The sequence below is a fragment of the Populus alba genome, chromosome 16 (assembly GCF_005239225.2).
Source record: "Populus alba chromosome 16, ASM523922v2, whole genome shotgun sequence".
NCBI lineage: Eukaryota > Viridiplantae > Streptophyta > Magnoliopsida > Malpighiales > Salicaceae > Populus > Populus alba.
The window spans coordinates 11922998-11945741 of NC_133299.1; the positions used below are offsets into that span (position 1 = coordinate 11922998).

At 30.7% G+C, this 22744-nt stretch overlaps 1 protein-coding gene across 1 annotated transcript; it reads left to right on the forward strand.

Moving 5' to 3' along the window:
- The first annotated feature begins 20081 nt into the window (after nucleotides 1-20081).
- On the forward strand, nucleotides 20082-21932 carry LOC118037480 (aldehyde oxidase GLOX). The gene has a single exon (XM_035043474.2). It carries the CDS (start codon nucleotides 20128-20130, stop codon nucleotides 21712-21714), a length of 1587 nt encoding a protein of 528 aa, XP_034899365.1. The 5' UTR covers nucleotides 20082-20127; the 3' UTR covers nucleotides 21715-21932.
- Nucleotides 21933-22744: the final 812 nt, after the last annotated feature.

Consider the following 22744-nt stretch of genomic DNA (forward strand, 5'->3'; position numbering starts at 1 on the left):
TACCAACATTGCCTGGGCCATTACCCTTCTTCACCTGTGTACTCGAGTAGCTCATGTTTGACTTTGAGCGAAGTTGGAGGCCACCACGTCCAGTCTTAAAGCTCACATTAATCGATGCATTTCACTCCAATTTCATTTTGTAAGTTTATGCTTTTCCCCTCCAAAATCTTCGCTAATTGGTGTCATGATTTCAGTACTTTTATGCATACTCGTAGTAGATACTTTTTTGATATTCATGGTTTTCAATTAAAAATATATTAAAATAATATTAAATATATTTTTATATTAGTATATTAAAATATATTAATTTAATATTAATTTCAAAATATTAATTTAATATTTTTCAGATATAATAATAAAATAAAATTCACAAAGTCATGCAAATATCAATTTGCATCTACCAATTGAGTTTTATTGGTAAGGTGATATTTGTCTTGTTATTGTTTGTTCCCGCTATAAAGGATTTAAGAAGCATTATTAGAAAGGACCTAACATAACAAGTAGTTTCATTATCACTAGTGGTGCCAGTAAAATATCATTACTCACTTATATTTTGTTGATGATCTTATAATCTATTACTAGGCAGATAAAGACTCAATTAGAATTGTAAGGATAGGCTTTGAATGATTTTGTAGGAACGTGCTGTCTTGTTATAAAATTCAGAGAAGAAGCCTAGTATTCTTTATTAGGAGTTGAATGATAAGCTTTGAACCTCTTTGCAGGATCTTTTGGTTTCAAGCGGAGTTCTCTATCAGTAAAATACTTGGATGTCTCATTGATATCGACAAGACTGATTCACTCTAATTGCAAGCCTTTTGGTGGGCATGATCCACTCTAGGATTTGAGTTGTAGGAACCCCAGCTTCTCTTACTTTGTGTTGGATCGTTCTTTTAACTGACCTTTTAACTACATGTTTTTCAACATCATTCCTTCTTCGTAAGACATGTATTTTTTTGTGGGTCACAAGTTGAAACATATAAACATTTATTTTTTTCAGTCTTTTCTTTGTTTTACAGTTTGAAGGTGTTATCACAGAGCATGACTTTGCATAGGTTTAGCCTTTTTTTAAATATGGCATTAACTACTTCAATGCAGCATACAAACACGTTCGAAAAAAAAAAAATATTTACGCATCTCGCCTCGATTAGCCTTTTCAGTCTAGGTCTACTTCATCATAGCATAAAGAGAAAATAACCGTTTTTTCATTAAAATTTTCAATTTCATCAAAATGTTTGCAAAAATATATTTTTAGTTGATTAATCCTGTTTTGGTAGACTGTAAACCAAGATCGTTTAGCTTCAATACTATTTTCAGATCCCAAAATTATCACCTTCAGAGAGTCATGAAATATCATTACTTTTTCTATATTCAAGATTTTGTTTAGCACAGTTTCAAATATAATCGACCAATCAACCAGTTAAAAAATTTCCAGAAATCAGTTGACCAACTCAGTCTACTGTTTCACAGTGTATGCTTTTCCTTCTTCTTTTTTAAAGTTTTTAGTCTGCTTTTGTCCTTTTCAGTTTTTTATTAACTTTTGCTTCTTATTCCTTGTTATTTTTTTTCAGGATAGTAAGTTTTTTATAACGTCTTGGGATATACCCCTCGCTAATAATTTCCTCCCTTTAATACAATTACTTACTTCTAAAAAAAGAAAAAGAAAAAGAAAAAGTCCTATCCCGGCAACACAAGACCATTCAACCATGCTGAATTTTGTAGCAACTGAACAAGTTCAAAGCGAATAGCCAAACTCTATCCTGCTCAGTATCAATCTTCCAGTTGATCGAAGTGATGGCACGCTGAAAATATAAAATTACGTCTTCCATAAGATTGATACTTGCGCAAAGCTGCTCAAACGCAAGTAATAAGCAAGCTAGGATTACAAAACTGTTTTGATGATGTGAAATCATCAGCTGCTAACTTATATCAGACCTGATAAACTTTGAGTTACTCTCGCAATTTTATATACCCTAATATCACCAAGTTACAGTCCTCCATAAATAGAGACACCCTTCATCTTCGCACTAATTAGTCATTCTCCAAACATGCATCCTTGTGGTTTGTCGCCGCCAAATTCCTTAAAACATTTCATCTTCGCATGAAAGTGGCTCCTATACATCAAATAAGTAGTCTCACAGCCAGCAACGACAAAATTTGCCACCATGAATTTCTTGACCCCAGTGCCTCGAGAGACATTTCTCCAAATCTACCTTTCAATGTGTAAACAACCAATATCGATTCTTTTTTCCTCCATTTTCCTCGTAAATGGGCTCATACAGGTATCCGTGAAAAATAATTAGGGAAGAATGCCAAAACCTTCAATGTAACTATTAACTGGCAGGGATGCGAGATAGAAGCATCTTCAATGTCTCAATAAGTCATTGAACACAATCCAACACTGGGAACCACCTTGTAGTACTCGGGCAGAATCCCTCTATACATGCCTCCGGGAACCCCTTCAAGTATGGATTATATGGGCAAATGTTCCAAAACAAGCGCGGATGTGTAGACAACGAGCTCGACCACCAGCTCCTTCCAATTGCATTCGTCTCCTCACAAGATCCAAAGGAAATGTTGCTGAACATCATGAGAAGAAGTCAATACAGACAGATAACCTATAATACATTTACTAGATAGTGTTTAGTACTGTATACAGGTTGTTTTTCAAAGTGTTTCCATTTGGAAATACATTAAAATAATATTTTTTTATTTTTTAAAAATTTTATTTTTTGAAATCACAGTAAAAAACATTTAAATAAAAATCATTTTTTTTTTGGAAACGAGCAACCAGCCCCGGAAACAAACAGTTAAGTATATACTTGAGGAAACTGTGTTCACTAATCAGGACAAACAAAAACAAAATCTAACACAGTAGGATATTGACCGGCAATAAACAAATTTTCACAACATATTGCCCAAACCCAGTTGATTGCCTGCAACAGTATATGCTGGCAGGATCAACAAAAGAAAAAAATAAAACTAGACCTGATAAGCAAAAGTCACAGCAAAGAAGTATCATGTACAGATTGCTTTAACCAAGGTTTATGAAAAAGGGCAAATGAGCTTGCTGGCTTAACTCAACTGTAGATGAAGCAATCCTGAAGACCGTCCACAAAGCAAGGAACTATGGAGCATGATAGCTAAATCACTGGGCCTCAAAAACAACAAACCAAGAAGAGCCTCAATTAAATAAGCATAGTTCAAACTAAAACCCACAAACGAAATCCACTACAAGATATTCATAACAATTTAAAAGAAAATAGTGCCAGTAAATGACTATTGCTCAATTTTCAAATACAAATATAAAGATCAATCACCTTTTTGGAATAGCAAAAAAGATCTGAGAACTCATTAAACAGAAAAGCAAGCTAATCGCAAATATACTAGGTCCAACACCCCTTGCAGCACAAAAGCATCACAACATAAGGCACATTATTAAAATTGACAAATGAAAGAAGAGGAGAGGAAAAGGAAAAGTAAAAGGGAAATTATTTTAGAGATGTAAGAAGACTTACAATATACTTATGCCATCAGTCCTTTGTACAAGGCCCAGAGAAACCTTCTCTCTCTAGACATAAATGGAGTATGAAATGGCATTGCCAAATTGCCTCTGTAGTAATTAGTGATTTTTCTGGCACCATGCAGGTGTTCAAGAAAAACGATGATCAAGACAAAATAAAAAGGAAACGTAATCTGCAACTCAAGGGTAATGAAACCAAACCAGCAAGACCCCCATAGTCTCTAACACCACTCATTCCCTAGGGCAAGTTCTTAGCCAACATCACCCACACAAAGCAATGAACACGATTAACCAGTGCATGACTATCGCGATCTACCTACCACAGCTCCAGAGATACTGTGGACTCCACGGATGCAGCTGGTAATTTCTGCCATCCCACCACCATAAAGTGCCCAGCAAGGTCTACCTAGTCCCATTTCTCCCCTGTGATCTTTCAACACCCAAAGACTTATGGTTGCAAGTACTGCCAAAGAGCAGTGACAACATGGAATTAAAAGCATTAAGATCGAACAATCTCAATTAACACATTGAATCTTCTATAAGGAGTTTGGGAGGGAAAAAAAAGAAAGATAAAAAAAGCCGGTTGCATTGCACTGCTCTTGATTGTAACGTTCCATCACAAAGCATAGAAGCTAACACCGAAGAACACACAGACGAGTGATGAGCTATAAGTCAATAGTGCCTTTCCCAACATCGCCCTAAATCACTTCTTCAGAATATACTAAAACACGCAACACGCGGCTAAGACGCCACTAGTGCTAGCTTATTTAGGACCAGTCCACTCTTAGTGCAATCATCACATTGATCTATCTATTATTCTGAGTGCATACCTAGGAAGAATGACCACGTACCACGTCTCAGCAGTCTCACCAAAATCATTTTGGATGAATCCATGCATGACTGATGAACCACTGCACGTACAGAGCAATTCATAAACCCAGTGAATATTTTTCACATTAGTCGCACAACAACACAGTAGAGAATATTAGAATCTCTATTCACGCAATAGGCAGCATTAGGGCAAAAACCACACAGAGACCCTTGAAATGACACAACTCGTTCAGCGTTGATACAGCAAGATTATGCACATCGCAACAAACAACCACCTGGGAGAAACATTCAAGGAAAATTTAGGGTTTTCGCTTATCCCATTGCAGTAAATTGGATTCCTTTTGCTACGAAAAACTACAAATACTTCATGGAAAAACTAACCTAACAAAACGCATCTTGCAATCATAGAGTCCTTTCTAGCAAATGCAAATCCAGCTCTACCTACTACAACTCAAGGGTAGGCGGGAGCATCCATTAAGTATTCAACACTCAACAACCCAACTTTCCATAAATATAACTTTTCGACTTCAAAATTACATTGGATGGTCAAACTTTACTTTCACTCAAAAACTCACTCATAGTTTATGTAAATTTTAACAGGGTGAAAATGTAAGTTCAGGTGCCTAGGAGAGATCTAATTCAAAATTCACACTCTCACTCAACATGGAAAGAAGATTAAACAAGCTTCATCAACAAAATAACCACACACCTTATCGAGTAAAGTACGGAAAACAAACACAAAAAAACGCACTTTCCTCTATCAATCACTATAAACAACTCAAAATCGCCAGAATATACCTCAAAAATGTCAAGACAATAACTATATCCGAGAAACGAGATAGAGAAAATAACCCGAAAGAGAAGACAAAACAAAATCAACCTAGAAAAAATCTAACAAACCCTGAAAGAGGGCTTATATCAGGCGAAGCCCAGATGCGAAGCGACAGAACAAGTCATTTATAAAGCACACAATACCACCCAGGCCAAGCAATTGTGTGTAGGTTCCTAACTGTGAATGTTGCTGGATCCCACATTTATATCAAATGCCTGCTGTTGCAAGGCAAATACTTACCAAAATTACCAGAATTCCACACAATTCGCTCTCCACATGGGATACCAGACGAGCACCCGAATTAAGATGCTCTCTGCCCTCCACTCAAACCACACGCGAACTCTAGCTATCTATGTTCATATCCTATGTACAGAACTTCTGTATACACCACCTATACAATTAAAATAAAATAAACAAGAAAGACCCCACCCATTAATCTGATGGCAAAACCAAAAAGCCACTGCACCCACCATGCCTTTCCTCTTATATTATATTTCCGTGGTCTCTATCACAACCAATAAAAACACACCAACACTCATCCAGTACGAATAAGTGTGTCTACTGCACTGCAACTTGGAATTATCCCTACTCCGTTACCACATGAGTGAATCTGAGGTGAGCCATCTGACTCTCGAAAGAACATCTAACAACCAATACAAACCTGGATCCGCGTGGTCGCGGTGCATGCAGGTGCGCCAATCTTAATCATATTAACAGAAGAATTGACAGGTGTGAGAGACATATAACCATCAACAGCCCTAACAATATAGTGCCGGTAACTAGTGTAGCGTATCGTATAAAGGTGTGGAGAATCACAAATCCTCCCCAAAGGGTAGGCTACAGTGTGTGGCTAATTTCTTGCACGGCCACTGTGTTGGTCTCTTTGAGCATATTTTCTTGAGAGCTTACTTAGGACGTCCAGTGCAACTGGAAAATATCATCCTCTTATCTTTAATCTCGACCTTACCGAGTCTTAGCTTCACTACTCCAGTTCAAAATTTAAATAACGAACTACAAAGAAATAAACACACATATATTTCTTTGACATTATTAATATATGAAATTTTATATATCTTATAATTAATCTTTTCTTATGTTGTTGCAATCAATTATAATAAATAACACACTTTATTATAAATAAAATGACTACTAATTTTCTCTAACATCCTCTTTTATCTAAAACTCACAATTAAATAACCTATTATATTTTTATAACATAATTATATACATACTATTATCCATAATCTCACTCCAATAGATAAGTAACTTAATGAATATCACTAATATACAATTTTTGTATTTAATAGTATGTTCTTCCCGAGCATAAAACATAGTTTAACCTATATAATAAATTATATTCATATATATATATATATAAATAAATATATAATTTAAAACAGCGCGAATTATCAATATGTCACATACACACCACAAAGGCGGAGGAAGAAGGAAAAAGAACCAATATCGTGCGTAGTCCCTAACCCCCATACAATTATAATACCAATCAATAGTCACGACCTCTTATACCATCCATTTCAGTCAGACTTACTCCAATATATAAATATAAACATAGATTCAATTATATATTACTATATTACATTACCAGTTATATTAATCATATAATTATAATTATATTATCATATATCATATATATATTATTTTTGTTTTTATTTATCTGTATCTGTGTTTTTGGTTGGTTTTTAGGCCTTTATTAGGGTTCTTTTTTGCTTCTTCCTAAGTTTTTTCTTTCCCTTTTTTTTAAATTTTTTTTGTTTCCCCCAATTTTAGTTGTTCAATATATTGATTGATCCCCCCGAATTTTAAAACAGGGTAACCTGGTTTGCCACGAATTACTAATTGTTCTTTTCTTCTTTTTTTTTAATTTAATTTTTCATTTTAGTTTCTAGTCTTGTTAATTTGATTTACAATTTCTTATGCATACATATTTAATTATCAACCTTTCATGACACCGCCTATTCCCCTACACGCTTGACAGGTTAACCTAGTTAATTTGGGTTGACCCAGTCAATTTTTATATTTCTATTTATTTACTTCATGACGCGAATCTACTTACTTGACGACGCGTCGTTAATTATCCTCGAGTCTTGAAGAAGACCGACTCAATTCAATTGCTTCAACACTTCAATTCTTCTTTCATTATTCCTACCTTTACCCATTAGATTTCTATTCTTCAGTGGTGCTCTTTTTCTTACTACATCCTCATCGTTTTCTCTTTCAATCACCACGTGACCAGTCTTCTAGATCGCTCCATGTGCTACTCCTCTTTCCTCACCACAGGCGCACCAAATCAGTTCTCACAGCTCCTTGTCTTGAAGTCTTCTTCTGCTTTTAATTATATAATGTATCACTGTCCACACAGTGAAACACTTGACTTTTTTTTTTCGTTTTTGTTTTTTTTTTTTTTTTTTTGCTTTTTCTTTGTGTGTTTTTTTAATGAATTTTTTTTGTTTAATTTAGTTTCTTGATGTGAAAAAAAAAAATTTAATTTAGTTATTATACTTTCATTACACGGATCTCAGTTTTATTATATAATATTAAGTTGGTTGAGAATTTAGCTTTGTAGCTTTTTTTTTTAAAAAAAAAAAAAAAAACATTATGGATTACTACAGTGTTTCCTCGCTTACAATGATTTTTGGTTTTGCTGCAAGAATGTGTTTTCCCCACATGTTTATTTTTAAATTATCTTTGTTAAATTTATTTTTTTAATATTGAGTTGGTTGAGAATTTAGCGTTAACTTTAGCTTTCACCTTTAGCTTTCCCCCCCCCCATGTTTTTTCATTATAATTTTATTATTATATTGTATGACTGTTTTTTTTCTTTTGTTTTTTCTTTTTAATTTTTTTTAATGAATTTTTTTTTGTTTGATTTAGTTTGTTAATGTTAATTTTTTTTTATTTAGTTATCATATTTTCATGATACGAATCCTCGGGTTTGATGGGTTTGTTTAACCTGATTTGACGAATTATTTTTTTCATTTAGTTTAGTTTGTTAAAGTTAATTTTCTTCTACTTTTTAATTATCAGGCTTTCATAACACGTATCTCGGGCTTCTCTTGACGGGTTAACTTGATTTGATGGGTTAACCCAGTTAATTCTGGGTAAACCCGTCATTTTTTTTCTATTTAGTTATCAAACTTACATGACGCAAATCCTAGGTTTTAAGAGATAACTTGGTTTAAAGGGTTAACCCAATTAATTCAATTTCTTTTTTTTTCTTTTTCTTCATTAGTTTTTTTTTGTTGATTTTTTTTTGTTTTTTTTAATTAATTTATTTAATTATCACACTTTTATAACACGACCTTATAGCCAGACCCACATCCAATATTCTTGGGTCCGGTGTTACAATAAGGCTTACTTAAACTTGGGTCATGCAAGTTTAATTTTATTAGTAATATTATAAATATTACTTTTAGGTCAGGTGTTGCAGCTAAACTCAAGATTTTTTGGTATAACTTTGCAGAAAAACCCCAAATTTTTAAATTTTTTATTTTTTTTAATATTTTTTTATATAAAAAAATGATCCGCGGCGGGTATCAAAGCTAGTGTGTGTGTGTAGAGAGAGAGAGAGAGAGAGACGTTATCTTTTATATATTGAGGCGGCCAACTTCTACTAGTAGCCATTAATTAATTAATGTGCTGTCTACTACCACTTTTGATCAAAGTTAGAAAGATATAAAAAATCAAACACCCACAAAATTTAGATTAACAAGATAATAAATAAAAGACAATTTATTATTATTAGTCGTTTAGAAAATTATATTAAACATCCAATAATTTAGTCTATATTATGATTACCCATTAGAATTTTAAAAATTAAAATTTTGTGATTACCTGTTTAAAAATTATCATTTTGATAATGAGTGTTGTACACACACTAATATTTAATATCTTCACCAAAAAATCAATAAAAATGTCTAATTTATTTATGTAATTACTGTTATTTTTCATCTAATAACTGAACAACTCTCAACGTGAAAAATAGCATAATAACATCAATGTTAAATATTATTATTTTGTCATCAAACTAATAATATTGCAACTTTATCAAAAATTGAAAAGGAACTAAAACTTAATATTTTATTAAATACTTTGTATGCAATATAAAACTATCTAGAAATCCCACACAAGATTGCCAAGCAAATTCTATAGCAAATTTAACATTCATATGCTACCCTTTATTCAAATTCTTTAAGAGAAGCTAAATTAACGTCGAAAACCAAATTATATTCTAACTCAAGATCATGCTCTATGGCTTACGTTTATGTAAGACAAAATTCAATTTAATCTTAGAATATTTCTTTCTTTTCATTTTTAACTCTTATATTTTTAATTCTTCATTTTTAAGTTAAATCGACTCCTAATTTTAATTTTCTTCTTCAATTAAACTCTTAATTGATTTCTAACTTGATTATTTATTTTAAACTTATCCTGAGCCTCTAATTTCTTTTTTAAATTAGCCAAATTAAAATCAAATGAAACCCTTTTATCAATTTCCTTTTAATCCACCCTCAATTATAACCAAGATTTTTAAAAACTTAATTTTTACATGTTATACTCGATTATTGTTAATGCCAGCCCTAATTATGAATTTATTTTGTTTTTTTTATAATATTTTATAATTATTTTTAACCACACAAAAATTAATAATGAAAAAAAGACTGAAACAACAAAATGATTAAAATTTAAAATTATTAAATTGATTGAAAAAAAATTATTTTTTAATAGAGGGTAAAAGATCGGGTTCTTGACATGTTTCAACAGCAAATCCTAGGAAGTGTGATTGATTGCACCCCTTTATTGTGTTGGTTAAAATAAGTATTTCATTTTTTTGCTGTGTTGGTTGTTAGAGTAATCTTCTGTTATTATGATGGATATTAAACGTAGCTCTCTTGTCGATGATAACCTTTTTTATTTTGGAAAAAGCATGCCTACATGGGTCTAGTAGCGTATCTTTTTGGCAAACCATAATATTCTTGTAGCCTTTTTTTATATTTAATAATATAAAACTCTTTAACTTAAATAATATTAATTCATGAAAAAAAATATTAATTTATCTTTTTTAAAAAAAAGGCATCCTCTATTTATGTCCCTCACTTTAGCTTTAATTACAAGATTCCAAAAGGCTACAATTGAGTATGCTGCCGTTAGATTTTTTTTTTTAATTAATATAAGTATTTAGTTAGTTGGTGTGCATCTCAATTAATTTTACGAGTTTTAAAATTAATAACTATGTAAATTTATAATGATCATTATATTTAGTAAATGTATGACTTGAATTTAAGATTACATAGAAAAAAATTTTATCATTAAATTACCTATTAAAAAAAAAATAATAATAATAAAAGAAAGAGGTTATGTTGCCGTTAAATCTATGTGCGTTGGAAATGCTAGTTATTTCTCACTTCTGTTATGTGATGGTAATTATTTCTCACTTCTGTTATGTGCTTCCTTGTTCTAGTAAAATAAAATTTTATTTTAAGAATAAAAATGAATTAATGTCGTAGACTGCAATTCCAGTAAAGGAGTACAAATATATACGCCCACAGTTTATAACTTCACACGCACGACGTTATTATTAGTATATTTTACTTTTAAAAAGGTTAAATAATAATAAAATTAATTAATATAGTTAAAAAAAATGATAGTAGCTTCCACTTAGCGCAGAAATATTCTAGAAAAAAAGAAGTGAAGAAAGTTCAGTACGTTCTGATAATATAATCAGAGGCCACTTTTCGCAGGCCATTGATAATTTATTCAAGCATGACAGCAACATATTAATTATTAATTATTGAAGAATTGTGTTATACGTGTCTTTGAACACACACACACACACACACACACACACACACACACACACACACACACACACACATATATATATATATATATATATATATATATATATATCACTTAACAGAAGAGGACTGTTGTGAAAATAAATTTTATGATGAGATGATTGTTGATCGTCATATCCCCGACTATCTGCTACATTTTTCAGTAATTATTAAAGTCTACCGCCCCGTAGAATACCAATTAAAAAAACAGTATTAAAAAATAATTTAAATTTATAAAACAAAAATATTTTACTTAAAAAAAATTATAAAGGTATTATAATTATAATATTATTATTATATCAAAACATTATTACTAATTGTTCCTAATCAATATTATATTAGAACTAAATATTAATTAGAATTATTGAGATTATATTCCTTTTCTTATGAAAGAAAATAACTACTTTTATAAATTGAGGTACGAGAGAGAATTGGAACTAATATACAGGTATTTGTCAGATGAAATATACACTAAATTGACACGCAAGAAGATTTCATATGAAGAAATCATTTATATCTATGGAAAGACTTAAGTGATATTTGTATGAATATCTTATATATGGAGTGTTATAATTTGATCATGATCAAACATTGTTCTAGAGTATGTTTGACAGTGTGGTAGCGGTTGCTTTTCAAATAACTTTTCATGTCGAGATGCATGCCAATGATATTTTTTTATTTTTTAAAAATTATTTTTGACATCAACGCATCAAAACGATCTAAAACATACAAATCGTATTAAATTTTAGCAAAAAAAAAAATTGAATTTTTTGGGAACGCGGTTTCAACCGCGTTCCCAAACGGTTTCCTAATAATGATAACAAACAGGCAAATATCGGATTATAACATAAACTATATGAAGATATTTAACTCATCAAGAGAGGATTCATCATCCCATGTAAATTAGTGAAAGTGTTTCATCTATTCTCAAATAGTATCGATTGTGAAATTATTGGCTAAGATGGAACGAGATTTGAAAAAAGTTTTGAATTTTATTTAAATAATCAATGATTATAGTGTTGAAAACAAAAATGATTTAAAAAAAGCACACATACTTTGTTGTTATAATGTCTAAATCAAAACATTCTTGATGAAAAAATTAATAATTACATTAAGAAAATGATCAATCGAAAGGTTAAGCACTTATGACTTTCCTAATATTTGGAGGATTATAACAAGTTGTTGGATATTGTACTTGATCTTCAAAATAAATCAATTAATTATTAAATTGATAATAAATTAAAAATGTTTATTATTTAATTCTATTTTTATTTAGGATTATGATTTATATTTAGAGAACCTAATGGGATCACATACATAAGAATCATTGGTTAGAAATTAAAATATGATAATTAATCAAGTGTAACTTAATTGTAAATAAATTTTAGAAATTGAAGACTATAATATAATTAATACATGGAATTATAATTCTAGACTTAAAAAAAATAATCAAGTTGGGCAAATTGTCATTTTGTCATTTATATGGTTTTTAGATTTCCCTATAAATAGAATATTATACCTTTTATTTTATGAATATTACATGACAGTAAATAGTATGGTACAAAAAACATCTATACACAAAAGAAAAGAGAACACTCAAAGGTATAACAATATATCTCTTCTAAAAGAATTTAGGAGATTTCACATTAGTAGTTCGTGTGGATTATCATTAGAGGTCGAACATTTTGACGACATATAGTTTGTGACAATCCAATCTTGAAGCAATTATTTACAGTAAAAAAATATTTGTTCTTCAAGTATTCTTCATATAAATCATAAATAACTTTAGAATTGTCTAACGGAAATATTGGGACTCCCAAAAAAAAATTAAATTTATCGTATCTATTGTGTTTATTCATTTCAAAAAACCTAATATTCTCATCGTTGGTATACAATGCTAGCACTAGCAAATTATAACAAAAGCTAAATAATATGAAGTTTTCATTATTCATTTTTTTACTATTTACCAAGACATAGGTTACTATGGATTAGAGCAATGTAATGATATTGTTGTCCTTGTCAAAAAAACTTGTAAGGCATGTAGTTGGGGGTAAGGTTGCTTTTTCCATAAGATATATTTGACATTGAAAAAATGATTGGGGATAGAATAGTCTATTCAAGTTTTTTGGACCTTGGCATTGAAAAATGGCATGGCTGCCAGACACTAGAAGACCTACGCACTTGGGGCTGTAGACCTACGCGACCCGCTCACCTGGGTCTATAGACATTGAAATAGTTTACTTTTTTTTATGTTTATAAATTTGTTATTCCTTCCATAGAAATTCTATTTTATAATTGTTATTGATATAGTTTTTTTAAAAAAGTATTTTTTATTTCAAAATATATTAAATACTATATATTGTTTTTATTTTTTTAAATTTATTTTTAATATTAATACATTAAAATAATTTGAAAATATAAAAATATAATTTAAAGCAAAGAAAGAAAACATTTATTTCAAAAATATTTTTGAAATGCGATAAAAAAACATACTATAATAATCATGTTTTTTTCATATAAATATATAATTAATAAAATAATTTATAACTATCATAATTAACAAAATCAAGGAAATAACACAACTTGATGTTACAACCAAGTTGTGCTTTAAATTTTTTAAGACATCACATCCCTTAACATTTAATTAATATTAATATTATTAATATAATTATTAATAAATTTTTAAAAACATATTATTACTATTGAAAAAAAAAAATATAAATTTGATTTGAAGGGTAAAACTATTATTACTATTATTATTAAAGAAGAAAAACCATAAATTTCATTTGAAGGAATTAAAATTTATAAAAACCTATATCAAACAAATTTGATAATATTATAAATATTATTATTTTGATTATTATTATGGGAGACAGACTAAGTAAGTTGGGTTTGACAAGGGTGTTAGACCCAATTGTATGGGCCAATAAATTACGTAATTGGAGTTATATTTAATTTTTTTTATAATATTTTATTATTTTATTCAAATTTGGATATTAGTAATGTGTGTTCAGTACAAGTATTAATTAGTAACATTAAGGTATCCTCAACTAAAAAGTTACTTATTTTTTTATTAGAAAAATATAAGGAGATATTGATATTATTTTAAAATTAAAAAATGTTTATTTATAGTTTTTTTTTTGTAAATATCTATATATTAATTATATTTGGTTTGCTAGAGTGGACACATTAGTGAAAATAGAACTAAAGTAGACTAAAGTAAATGAGAATGAACAATACATATTCTTTTTCTTGTGGTTTAGTGCACTCTATTATGAAATTTTATTTTTTTATTATAGATTTTTTCAACAATTTATTTTAATTCTTATATTTTATTTTTATGACATTTTGGTTCTTATTAGAGAGTTTTTGGTCTTTAGTTTTTATAGTATGTATAATTTCATCTCTAAATAAAAAAATGAAATTAAGTCCCTGTATATAAATATTTATTTTAATAAAATTGGTCAAATTTAGTATATTAAATTTAAAAATTAATAATAAAAATTAAAAAAATACTTCACCAAATTGTTTCGTGATATTTTGTAATATCTTACCTAACATATCAAACACAAAAAATGTATACAAAGGAGATTTTAAAAATCAAATTGAATTTGAAGAATATAAAAATAAATTATTAATTAAAATATAAAATTAACTAAAGTGTTTCTATTTATGTAATTTAATTTATAAAAAAAATAAAATAAATTTGATCCAAGTAATGAATAAAAATGCATTTAACTCTAGATTTTTAGGCCATAAAACAGAAGCAAGCTACAAAACAAAGGTGCACGTTTTCCATTTCGAATGATGGCAATTGATAGTTATGCAGCTAGGTCAGATGACAAAAGGCATTTGAATTTCCAGTTGGCCCTTTTGTCATCCACTTCATAAAAAACATTCGTATCTTTTGATAAGGTTACGTAAAGAGTACAACTCTTCATATGATTTCACATGATTCAATTTATATGATTTCATTCTCTTTTCTCTCTCTCTTTCTACCCTTTTCTTTTGTACTGTTTAACTAAGGATGGGTTTTGTTTTTTTTTTTAAAAAAACAATTATCACGGTTTTAAAAATTTTTAATAAAAAAAAATTAAATTTTTTTAGTGAAATGGTATAGTTTGACATACGTCACGATTGAAAAATTATAATAATTTAAAATATCACAAATAAAACACATGGTATTTCAAAAAAAATTGTTAAATAGGTTTGAAAGAATTACAATGAGAAGAGATAAGAGAGAAGGTAAAAAAATGATTCTAGAGGTATATTGAGACTCCGATTACTACAACACGAGTACCATCACAAAAATTTCGATAAGACAAATTAAATGACATCAAGCTCACTCTAATCACTACGGTTGATGTTTTTTTTCCTGATGTGGATCAGTCCATAATGCAACCTATAACACCAAAAACTCCATTAAAAGTGTCAATTGGAACAACACTACATCAAGTTACGGAATACCATCTATGTGCAAAAGGGGCCTGATCCATCTACATATGGGTCTAATTATTTCAGAATGGTGGGTTGTCTAAATGGAGCATGTTAAAGCCTTGATTAATTAACTGTTTCCATGTATTTTATTGATCTCATATAAGTTTAGGAGTTCTTAGTGTATGTGGAAACATTTATGGCAATAAAAAAGTTCATATTGTATAAGTTTGATAACTTAGCATTTCTTACTAATATGAAAACAAAGTTAACAAAAAGTCCACGTCGTACAAGAAACTAAAGGCAACATCAAACTTATTTGGAAAGCTTTCCTTCTCATTCAAAGACATTAGAGGTGGTTTTGAGTTTATTTTTTTTTAATGTATAGTTTTATGCTAAAAAACATAACTTGTAATTTAATTGTTCAATTGAACTAAAATTTTTCCAGAAGATTTCAGAAGCTTTGTTTTATATATGGTCAGAATTTCATAGTGGTTAGACTCTGAAAAGGCTTTGTGATAAAATCCAAAAGTTACTATACAACAATTATATTAGTTTCCTAGTTGATTTAGGATTCTTTTTTCTATTTTATTTATAAATATTTTGTTATTTTTTCCAGTATTGTTTAAGAAATTTTTACCTAGTATAAATATGATTATTTAGCTTATAATTAGGTTTTTTATTTTTCATAGACTTTGATGTCAAAATTAAAATTTTGTGCGTGTATGAGCAAAACTCATATCTTTTGATAGTCATTGAATTGTCTTGACTCATCATAGAATAACTTTCTTTGTGACATCTTTCTTATACTTTTCATTCATGATTCTCTATAATTGTTGGGTGGGGGTTTCATTCCAATACTTTTCATTCACGATTCTCTATAATTTGGGTTTATTAAAGTGTAAAGAGGCAGGTAAGACAAAGGAAACCATTGATACATATGATCAATAGTTGAATGAATATGGTGAAGTAAATGTTACAAAAAAAAAAAGGTATTGATATCATTTTTAACTGGGAAGTGTTTTGATAAGGTTTTGCGTGATGTGGTTTTTATGCATGTGAGACACTTCTTATTAGGGCTTCCGTGGTAGTTCAATATGAAGGCAATATATGATGGTTTATGAATAGGTATACTTTTGCAAAAGATAGGAAATCCATCATACTTGTACCATTATCACCAATATAGGTATACGAAGACAAATCAAAGTTAAAAAGAGAAAGTGAGGCCAGGGGGAGTGAAAATACAAATAAGGCCAATGAGAGGGGGAAAAAATGAGAGCCATAAGGAGTGAAAAATGATTTATTTGACCAAGAAAATAAAAAAATAATAATTTTGGCAAAGAGTGAAGGTATACACGAGAAAAGAAGAAAGAAAGGGATAGAAAGAAGAAAGTGTGGAAAAAAAAAAATCTAAGTTTTTATGCAAATAAGAGTGAGATCAAAAGTGATTTTTATTCTAACAACCCAATGATTGTACTTTTATACTAAGAGACTTATTTTAACATTAACAAACTTGGTTCTTGTCTTCCTAGTATGATTGTTTCTTTATTAATGTAGTTTGAAAATGTGTTCGCTAGTGAGATTCCTAGTAGCTTGTCACCGATAAAGAGAATCGAACATCAAATTGATCTCGAGCCTGATACTGTGATTCCTAACTAACCAGCCTACCAAATTAATTATGAGGAGACCATGAAATTTTAAAGGCAAGCAAAAGAGTTGATGTCAAAGAGATACATAAGAGAAAACATGAATCCATGTGCTATTCCGATACTATTTGTGCTTAAAAAAATAGAATTTAAAGGATGTGCATTGATTATCATGATATCAATAATATTACTGTAAAGTATAAATATTTCATCCATACACTTGATGATATGTTAGATGAATTGTATGGGTTTTATGTGTTTTCAAGAATTGATTTGAAAAATGAATATTATCATATTAGAATGAAAAAGAATGATTAATGAAAAACTAGTTTTAAGACTAGATATTTGTGGAAATGAGTTATAGGCCTTTTAGTCTTACTATGTACCTATTACCTTCAAGACATTGGTAAATCATGTGTTGCGTACATTCATAGGCATATTCATAATTTTTTATTTTTAGTGATATTCTGATCTATAATAAAAGTTTGGATGAGCATGTTAAACATTTAAGTATTGTGTTTGATGTTTTGAATAAAGAATCATTACATGCTAATCTAAAAAAATATACTTTTTGTACGGAAAAATTATGTTTCTTGGTTATTTTTTTAGGGTAAAAAGTATTGAAATAGATGAGGAAAATGATAAGGCTATCTAAGAATAACCTATACCTAAATCGATCACTAAGGTAAATGTATAAACATATGGTTTGTATACATTGAATGGTATAACATTGAATTACACTACTTCCGATAAGGAGCTATGCATTATAGTGAGAACTTTATAGACTTGACAATATTATTTGTGGTTGAAAGAATCTAAATTCATTGGAATCATGAATCATTGAAAAATCTAAGAAAGACAATGTAAATTGAATAAATGAAATGCCAAGTAGGTAGAATTCATTGAAATGTTTCCATATGTGATCAAATTCAAGCAAGGTAAGGAAAATATAATGGCTAATATGCTATCACAAATATATGTTCTTCTTTATGTTACAAATGCAAATTATTAGGATTTGAATATGTGAAAGAATTATATGTCAATAATATTGATTTTACTAATGTGCATGTTCCTTGCGAAAAGTCAACGTTTAGAAAGTTTTATAGACTTTATGGTTACTTGTTTAAATAGAATAAATTATGTATGCTTCATAGTTATATGCTTGAATTGCTTGTTTATAAAGCTCATAAGGGTGGTTTAATGAGTATTTTAGTTTTGCCAAGACTTTAAATGTATTGTATGAACATTTTTATTGGTTTAAAATGAAAAAGGATATGCAAATAATCTATGATATATGTATTATATATAGACCAATTAAGTCTAAAGTCTTACCATATGGTTTGTATACTTATTTGCTTGTATTTAAAGAACCCTGAGTTGATATTTTTATGGACTTTATTTTAGATTTACCTAAGTAAAAAAAAACTCATTTTCTTGAATTGCTTTATTTAAAGAACTCATTTGCTTGAATTGGTTTTTTTTTGTTTTGTGTTTTTTTTTTACAAACTTTAATACTAGAATAATATTTATGTGTGAGCAAAACTCGTACTTTTTGGTTCTTTATTGAGTTGTCTTGACTTATTAGAGAATAACTGCCTTCGTGGTGACTTCCTTTCTAATGATACTAGTGGTATCGTAATTGAAGCTTGATGTGCCTTCGAGTTGTCCTTCTTTCTATTTTTTTAATCTTTCCTCATTATAATTTGTGACAACCAATTTAACAATTTCTATCAAATATTGCGTTTTTAATTAGCAACATCTTAAAATATCATGTTTTCTAATCATGACATGCATCGAATTATGATATTTTATCAAAAATAATTTTATAATTATTAAACTCGATTCAGGGGTTGACTCAACCAACGAGCTGAGTTCCGAGTTATATGGGTTGACCCAGGTCAACTCAGGAAAACAAGAAAAAATATGCTTGAGTTTTGATATCCCACATTAAATTTTTTTGAAACAATGCATGTGGATGTAGGTTGTAAAAATAATAATAATTGTAAGACATGAAGTGTAATATAGTTATCCATGTGTGTGGATGTAGGCTACATAGAGTTATTCCATATTAAAAAAATTAAAAAAATAATTTATGTGGATATAGGCTATATAAAAAAAAAAAATGAGGCATGAAATGTAGTATAAGTTGTCATACATGAAAACAAAATTAAGAAATAATTCATGTGAATATATGTTATATATAATTATTTTATATCAAAAAGTTAATAAATGTAAATTATAAAAAAAATATAAAACTAAATATTTATAAGTTAATTTTATATTTTTTAGATATATTAAAAAAATAAAAATATTAAAAAAATTGGATATCACTCTCGTTATTCCGAATCATCAAATACCATGTCAATAATCCCCACCAAATGAATCCATGTTTCATAACTATATATATAGACATATATATATATTTTACCAGTGTTATTTGACTTTTTTCTCTCTCTCTTTAAATGGTGTTAATAAGATAAAGATTTTAAAACTTCGCTTTCCCCTCACGCCACCCACCTTCGTCTTCCAAAAAAATCCAATTTACACGGTGCTTACGTGTCACTCCACGCTACTAAAGCCGACACCCATTTCCTCCCGTTCGTGACCTTTTAAATTTTGGGAAAATAACATATTTATCCTCTGCCAGTCATTCAATTTTCAATTAGGTTCCTAAACAAAAACAAATCTCAACTGGGTCTTCCATCTATTGGATAATCATAACGGAATCAGAACTTTCCTTTGGAAACAAGACCTATTTGTCCAAGAAAGAAGCCTTTTCTTTTTTGCATGATTCATAATCGCTTTGTAATTTGGGTAATCCTTGTTAGATGAGGGATCTACTTAGATATTTGTCTTTACTTGAGGTACCTAGCTGAGAAATAATAGGTAATTGAGCTACAAATGTGTACTTTACCCCTAATTTTTCTATTCTATTTAGAAGCACCAATTCTTCGACTCACTCTCCACTACCATCCTGCTCCCCCCCCCCCCCCACCCCGCTCGTCTCTAATGGAGCTTCTAATCCTCTCAATCTTCACTTTCTTTTTCCTCTCACGTGCTCAGTTGCCCGGCACATGGGATCTCCTAGTCCCTAACGCAGGCATATCCTCCATGCACACAGCAGTAACCCGCTTCAACACTGTAGTCCTTCTAGACCGGACCAACACCGGCCCATCTCGTAAAATGCTACGAAAAGGCCACTGTCGTCTCGACCCCCACGACGCCGTTCTCAAGCGCGATTGCTATGCCCACTCCGTTCTTCTCGATCTCCAAACCAATCAAATCCGGCCACTCATGATCCTCACTGACACCTGGTGCTCATCAGGTCAGTTTCTCCATGATGGAACTCTCTTACAAACAGGTGGTGATCTGGACGGGTTCAAGAAGATCCGAAAGTTCGACCCGTGTGACATTAACGGGTCTTGCGATTGGGTCGAGCTTGATGACGTGGAATTGAGCGAGGGGAGGTGGTATGCCAGTAACCAGATACTGCCCGACGGGTCGGTGATTATAATTGGTGGTAGAGGAGCAAATACTGTGGAGTACTATCCGCCTCGAAACGGTGCCGTGCTGTTTCCATTTCTTTCTGACGTGGAAGATAAGCAAATGGACAATTTATACCCTTACGTCCATCTCCTTCCCAACGGTAAATTATTTGTGTTTGCTAATAATAAAGCGGTTTTATTTGATCACGAGACTAATAAAGTTGTGAAAGGATACCCACCGTTGGATGGGGGCCCAAGGAATTACCCATCCGCTGGATCATCAGTTATGTTGGCATTGGAGGGTGACTATTCGACGGCTGTGATTGTTATTTGTGGGGGCGCCCAGTATGGCGCTTTCATTGAGAGGAGCACCGACACCCCGGCGCACGGTAGTTGTGGGCGTATTGAAGCTACATCACCCGACCCGATTTGGGAAATGGAGGACATGCCATTCGGACGGATCATGGGTGATATGGTAATGTTACCCACCGGTGATGCTCTAGTCATTAACGGAGCTCAAGCTGGGACCCAAGGGTTTGAGATGGCATCAAACCCGTGTTTGTATCCACTTCTATACAGACCGGGCCAACCCGTTGGGTTACGGTTCATGACACTGAATCCGGGAACTGTACCCAGATTGTACCATTCAACAGCTAACCTTTTACCAGATGGGCGTGTGTTGGTAGCAGGGAGTAACCCGCATTTTTTCTACAAATTCGAAGCTGAATTCCCGACCGAATTACGGATTGAGGCGTTTTCACCCGAGTATTTGTCACCGGATCGGGCTAACCTTCGACCCGTAATAGAGGAAATACCCGATACAGTGCGTTTTGGGGAGGCTTTTGATGTGTTTGTGTCCGTTACGTTGCCTGTGGTGGGGCTTGTAGAAGTCAATTTTGCAAGTGCACCCTTTGCAACACATTCCTTTTCACAAGGACAAAGATTGGTTAAATTGACGATTACACCCTCAGTTCCGGACAGCGGCAACAGGTATAAGATTGGCTGCAATGCGCCCCCTAATGGGGCGGTGGCTCCGCCAGGTTATTACATGGTTTTTGCAGTCAATCAGGGTGTGCCAAGTGTTGCACGGTGGGTGCAGTTGGTGTCTTAATCGGCTGTGTGTTTTTATTTTTAATCTTCTTTTATTTTAATTTATTTATGGGCCAATTAGAATGCTGTGATTGTTGATACAATGAAAAGGGTATACCGTGAAGAAATTCCAAAAAAGAACAGGGGGGGTGTAATTAATAATTATTGTTGGTTGCTAGTGTATTATGCAAAAATTGTCGACACTTCAATAACAGAAGATTCCTTTTGGGACCCCTTCAATTTGTGTTATCCTTTGTGAGGAACCTGGCTGAATTCAGCTGTCAAGACCCAGTGGGATTCCCGTTTATGAACACACAGACAATGCTTTGAAATTGAGAGGGGCCTAGCTAGATTCAATTATTTGATTGCCCTCGAGGCCTATCCTTTTGCTTATCTCATTGCTGTGAATAAGGCTCTCAAAAAACACACGTTTTTGAGACGAGTTTTTGTATAAATAAAAACATATATAAGATTCAATATTTATATCACCGGGGCCATTCCATCCACATTTTTTTTCTTCCACATAATGTTTTTTCTAAACATAATATTTAACATGATGATAAAAATCTAATATTAGCTCGGGTTGTAAAAATAAATAATAAAATAATAAATTACATAAGTAAAATAATAAATCCATGAGTAAAATGTAATATTTATATCATATTGCCATTAAACACAAAGCATACAACTAAATGAATTTTTATCTAAATGCAATGTATTATAATCCATTCAAACAAGATTATTAAAATCAAACTAAACTATGATTAATTCAAACAATATTTTTAGGGTATTATCTGAACTGAACTTGGTATAATTTCACAGCAAACAACTATCCATTGCACTCTCTCATTTTAAAGGTATAATGATTTTTTTTAAAATTATTTTTAATATCAGTCCATCAAATAAATTTAAAAATATAAAAATAATATTAATTTTTTTTAAATATAATTTTTTAATTTTTTTCAAAACTATTTTTAAAACACAAATAATCAATAAATTAACAAAACCTAAGCACCACATCAGCCACATAATCTATACAACCCAAAATTACA

Coding starts and splice junctions, on each gene's coding strand:
- LOC118037480 (XM_035043474.2), top strand. CDS start 20,128: ATGGAGCTTCTAATCCTCTCAATCTTCACTTTCTTTTTCCTCTCACGT.